Source organism: Lipotes vexillifer, unplaced genomic scaffold, assembly GCF_000442215.2.
Source record: "Lipotes vexillifer unplaced genomic scaffold, Lipotes_vexillifer_v1.1 scaffold311, whole genome shotgun sequence".
Taxonomy (NCBI): Eukaryota; Metazoa; Chordata; class Mammalia; order Artiodactyla; family Lipotidae; genus Lipotes; species Lipotes vexillifer.
The window spans coordinates 5,875,837-5,881,737 of record NW_006791012.1 but is presented as its reverse complement, the minus strand read 5'-3'; the positions used below and the strand labels follow the sequence as shown (position 1 = coordinate 5,881,737).

The 5,901-nt window shown below is 35.6% G+C and overlaps 1 protein-coding gene across 3 annotated transcripts in view; it reads left to right on the top strand.

The window, feature by feature from the left end:
- The window catches only part of EHBP1 (EH domain binding protein 1), a 361,704-nt gene that overhangs the window by 66,072 nt on the left and 289,731 nt on the right, over positions 1-5,901 (top strand). For all 3 annotated transcript variants that reach the window (XM_007464127.1, XM_007464125.1, XM_007464126.1), the window contains one exon: positions 3,846-3,941. In XM_007464127.1, the coding sequence (XP_007464189.1) occupies positions 3,846-3,941 (96 nt within the window). The remainder of the gene's footprint in view (positions 1-3,845; positions 3,942-5,901) is intronic.

Below are 5,901 nucleotides of genomic sequence, written 5' to 3'. Positions count from 1 at the left end.
AAAGGCCACAACAGTGAGAGGCCCGCGTACCGCAAAAAAAAAAAAAAGAAAGAAAGAAAGAAAAAAAATTTTTTTAATTCATTAAGCAGATTGTATTTTTGTTTGTTTATTGGTCTAATTACCATTCCCTGATCCAAGACTGAGAATTTAAAGAGGTCATTTAGAGGATCAGCATTAGGATACTTGAGGAAATTACGTGATATTACCATCTTCTAACCCTGCCCAGTTGTTAATTGGTCTCCACATTCCCTGCTTTTCCTACTCTTGACTTCTGTGTCATATACATAAATGTTAAGACCTTAGGGATAGAAAACTATTTTCTTGACTACTGTGTGAATCAGAAATAGAGTTTGCTATGATGTCGGTTGGGTGAAGAACTCTGAACTTGAAAATCATGGAGTTGGTTCTCCTACTGGTTATTAGTATGGCTTCAGGCAAGCCATTTACTCTTTAATTGCTTCAGTTTCCTTATCTGGACCTGGTTTAGATCTCCTAAAGATATTTTCAGGCCTAAAATTCTTTGATGGTCTTTTTTTTCTTTCTGAATTTTACAAAAACTCTTATCTTTTCTGCCGTGGCTAATAAATAAAGTTCAGTTATTATGGTCTTTTTTTTTTAATGTATCGGGCGACTATGAAAATATAATTATGGGAAGTTTGAAGAGACCAGAGAAATTGCTTGATCTACCATGACAGTACATGAGAATTAGAGTTGTCATAAATCTTAAGAATTAAATATATAGACTATGTAGAGTTTTGATAAAAGATTTTCTAAGATGGGCAGCAATTTACTTTTCAAAATGGATATTGTTTACTTTGTGGAGTTTTTGTTCTAGGACTGTCAACAGGCATAGAAATAGGCAGGGGAATAGAGGAATCCCTGGAGATGTTTTTTAATCAACAAAACTCAGTTCTTTACCTTTGGCTGTGGTGTGCTAAGTCTCTTGTGAGTCTCTACTTCCCTTTCCTCACCTGAAGTTTTGTGATCTGGGGGCAATGAAGAGAGAATAGAGAGGGAGTTATTGACAGTTTAGCTGGAGTGGGAGTAGTTTAGTGCTGCTAAACCTATATCTTGTGCTGGTATTTTATCTTTTATTGAAGTATAGTTAACTTACAATATTCTGCTGGTATTTTAGCTAACAAGATATGCTAAGATTTGCACGGACATAAGTTTCCATGATCTTGATTCCTTCTCAGTTCCACTTCCTGGGTTCAAATCCAACTTTTGCCACTTACTTGCTGTGTGATCTTGGGCCAGTCTGTGCCTCCGTTTCTTCATGTGTTAAATCTGCTCCCTGACATGCACCTGCACTCATATACTTTAGCTCCTTTCCTATTACTATGGAAGAATTGTCTGTGCTCCGAGCAAAGGCCAATCTGTCTCCTTTTGTACTGTTAAGGACATTACTCTAGCAGTTATTTCTCTTCTGCCTCATTAAATTTTCCCTCTTAACTGGATATTTCTCATCAGCCTAAAAATATTTTTCTCTTATTTAAAAAATTCTCTTCTGACACTATTTCTCCCACTAGCACCAAGCTATTTCTCTCTTTCTCTTTCAGCAAAACGCCTCAGAGGAGTTGAATGTACTTGCTAGCTCAGTTTCTTTCTTCCTGTTCTTTCTTGAATCCATGCTAATCCAGTCAGGTGTTTACCCTTGTCACTCCACTGAAACTGCTCTTGTGAGGTCAGTAATGGCATCTGCTTCGTTAAATCCAGGGGTCATTTTCCAGACCTCATCCTATTTGACCTGTCACCAAGATTTGGGACAGATGGTTGTTCCTTTCTCCTTAAAACATTTTCTCCACTAGAGTTTCAGAATACCACATGCCTCTGCTTTTCCTTCTGCTTTACTGACCCTTCTTTGCTGATTCCTCCTCATTTCCTGGACCTGTTATTGTTGTGCTCCAAGATTCAGTTCTTGAGCCTTTATCTCTCTCTCTCTCTCTCTCCCCCTCCCTCTCTCCCCCTCTCTCTTTCTCTCTCTCCTCACTCCCTTGGGATCACATCCAAGTTTTAAGTATCACCTGCATGCTGATGATTCCCAAATTTACAACTCCTGGCACATACATCCAGCTGCCTATTTAAACACCTACACTTGAATATCTAAAAGGCAACTTAGATTTAATGTGTATAAAACTGAGTTCCTAATCTTATTTTCCAAACTTGATCCTTCAGCAGTTTTGCCTCATATCTGTTAATAGCAATTCCTTTTATGTACTTGCTCAAGGGTGAAAGCCTTAGAATCAGCCTTGGCTACTTTCTTTCATACAATCAGACAGAAAGCCTTATTGATTCTATCTTGAAACTATGAAAAAATATATGGAATCTGACTACTTTGTACCACTTTTCTACCACCCCAAGCCAAGTCACCATTAGCTCTCCACAGGATTATTGCAGTAGCTTACTGGTCTCCCTGTTTCCTCTCTTACGTCTGAAGCCTATTCTAAATACATTTGCTAGAGTCAAGAAACATAACTTCATCATTCCTCTGCTTAAAATCCTCCAGTGGCTTCCCATCTCACTCAAATTACAAACCAAAATCTTTGGAATGGGCTGCCAGAGCTTCATATGATTGGGCCCTCTGTGATTTCTCTAGTCTTATCTCCTGCTGCTCTTCTCTTTGACCACTCTGCTCCAGCCACATTGGCATTGTTAGATATCTAACTGCCTCAGCACCTTTCCAGTTGCTGGTCCATCTCCCTAGAAATCTCTTCCCATGTTTTATAATATCTGATTCAACTCATTACGGTCTTCTCTCGTCACCTGCTCATTGACACTTTTCTCTGATTAACCTGTTGAAAATTGTTACTTTCTCTTGCCCCTTCCATCCTTCTTCCCTACTTTCATTTTTCTCCACAGCGTTTCTCTCTATATAACATGCTGTCTGTTTTACTTAATTATTTTGTTTGTCTGTCTCTTCCTACTATTCTGAAAACTCCACTAAGGCAGATTTTTTTTTTTTTTTACTACAGTTCCTAGACAATGCTTGGCAGATAGTATCAATTGAGTGAGTGAATGAGTGAATGAATGAATGAATAGTAGCTACCTCATAGGGTTCTTATGCAGATTGAATGAGTTAAACATAATTAAATTCCAAATATGCACTGACATATAGAAAGTACTTCTTAAGTGTCAGCTTTTATTACCACCTTCATAGCATGTCCACGGACAGTCCTGAAGTCCAGAGAGATGAAGATTTAGTTGAGCTGTCTTGGCATACCATTATGCATTAGCTTTGGCTGGAAACGCCACAACGGAAGACCTGGAGTGGTGACCCCCACATTTCAGGGGGTTCCTTAGGGAACTTTGATAATCAATATTTACAAGGAAAAATGTCTTTAAAATTATAGGCACTAGAAACATTAACTGTACAAACTGCTTTCTTCTTTACTTGACCCAAATAAACATTATGGTTTAGTGGGAAATGATCTTAAATGCAGACTATACAATTAATGTTTCCTTGTAAAGAATGAATTTGCCCTTAAGTTCCTAAATCACAAAGTAATTTTAAAAATGTTTCTCCTAATAAGGTTTTTATTCAATCCTAAATAGCTTTTGAAAATATGAGGCACCTCATTTTTGCATCTTTGTGTGTGTGTGTGTGTGTGTGTGTGTGTGTATGTGCATGGGCGAGGGTAAAGGTTTGTTTACAGATAGTAATCTGTAGCTACCATGTGATATAACCATCATAGCCCAAGTTTAATGCTTGAAAAGTTTTATTTGACTAATCATTTTTGTTTTAGGGAGATCTAATGGATAGTTAAATAGGGTCAATATATTTTTGTAAATTATTAACATTGCATTTCCTGTACTTCAAATTGAAGCCATTATTTTTATTCTGGTAGGCTCATAGCTGGCAGCCTGGAATAAAAAATCCATACCGTGGTGTTGTAGTGTGGCCTGTTCCTGAAAACATTGAAATCACTGTGACACTTTTTAAGGTAAGTTCCAGTTTTATAAGTTATAGGATTTATTATATAATCATAGTTCTAAATGATGGAATATTTCAGTATTCATTGTTCTATACATTTGTGTCCTTAATATGCAGTAAGGACCTTAATATGCATTATTTTTAGAGATATAGCAATTTATAACAATGTAAGGATATCAGGGTGTTTCATGGTCTATAAAGTCCAAATAATTTGGGAGTCTTTTTGAACTTATTCCAATTAAGATCAATTGGAATACTTCTTTTACTACTTCTTACATTCTACCCACAGGGAACTTTAAAGGGCTTTTTCTGTGGAAAGCTGAGGTTTGTGGAATTCTTAGTCCTGACCCTCATTTTGTTAGCCTTGTTTGATTAATAACAAGATAGGTTTTTAAATTAGTATATGATAAATATTTTATTGATGTTAATATAAGAAGATAAGTTTAAAATTGATTTTTGATAAATATTTTATAAATGTTAATATTTTATAAATACTATAGCTTAAAATAAAAATTCTGATAATAAATTCCAAGTGCAGGTCCAAAAACATAGCTGTGCATATAGCTAACTCTTTTTATATGTGTTTTTTCTTGAAAGTTTTCCTTATTTCTTAACATTATAAAATAGTCCTCACACATATGACAGTTATGCACTAGAATATTTACTTTCCTAACCAATTCCTTATCTGCTCAAAAAACAAAGGTGGAGACAAGTATGTCTCAGTTTCAGCCTTCTTGAAAGTGGTGCAGTTAGGAAACAAATGCTTTATTCCTTCTTTGAATCCTTCCAATTTTGTTGACGTTACTTTTGCAGAAGGACAGAATGAAGGAAGACATCTCATTAAGCACAAACATAAAGTTTGTGAAAATCCACTAAAATACTTTAGGATATGAAATCTAAGTTGAGCAAAGTTATATGGCTTAGAGTGTGAAATCACTGTGTAAAAAAATACTTTTGATTTTGTAATCCAGTATATTAATTCATATGTTCTGAAACTACTGCAGGGATCAATAGAACAAAACAGTATGATGAATGTTGATGTACTAACCCATGAATGGGACACTACTTTGAAATGCTCTGCTTCATAGATACTCTATTTTATCAGAGATTCTTAACACTTTATGTATATTTTATAGTTTTGATATTATTGTTATTGGATGCTTTATAGTTTTGATATTATTGTTATTGGTATTATAACTTACTTGATTATGCTTATCATGTATACACAATACTTGATTTGTTTGCCCAGGGAGAAATAAGGGATGAGAGTGTAGCTGCTCTTCCTTTTTTTTTCAGGAAAGATCAGAACCATCCTATTACCCTTTAGTCAGCTGTCCTAAAAGCCTATTATTAAACCCCCCTTAATCATACCTCTCCTAATGAAATGATATAGTAAGATTGGTAGTTAACAACAAGACCTTTAGAGTACTATTTCATTTAATTCTTACAGCAACCCTAAGGTTCTGTAATGATTCCCATTGTACTGATAAGGAAACTGAGACTAAAGAAGACGGTAACTTGCCCAGTCACACTGTGATTTAGCCCTGGGGTGGTGGTTGTTTGTTTGTTTTTTATTTTGTTTTACATTGTATGGCCTGTTCTGTAATACAAACCACTCTGAATATAGATTACAAAAGCAAAATCTCTGACATGCTTGAGGAAGACTTTTAATTAATCTCTTGTGTGTTTTTGATTCAGTCTGTTTATATTGGTAAAGCAAGTGAATGGACATACTTACACCACTTTAAAAAAAATGATGATAGAGAACAAGGGGTTAGAAGAGAGCCAATAAATGGCTGACAGCCATGTGTTTGGGCAAAGGATATGCACTGAGTGATTCTGAGTTGAAAGTGGCTGTTGAAATGTGTTACTTGGAGGATTAGGAGGTGAGTGTAGTTTTCAAGTGCTGATGAGAATGTTCAGCATATCCTATCACTGAACTCTTATGTCTTTAAGTGTTAGTCTGTAGG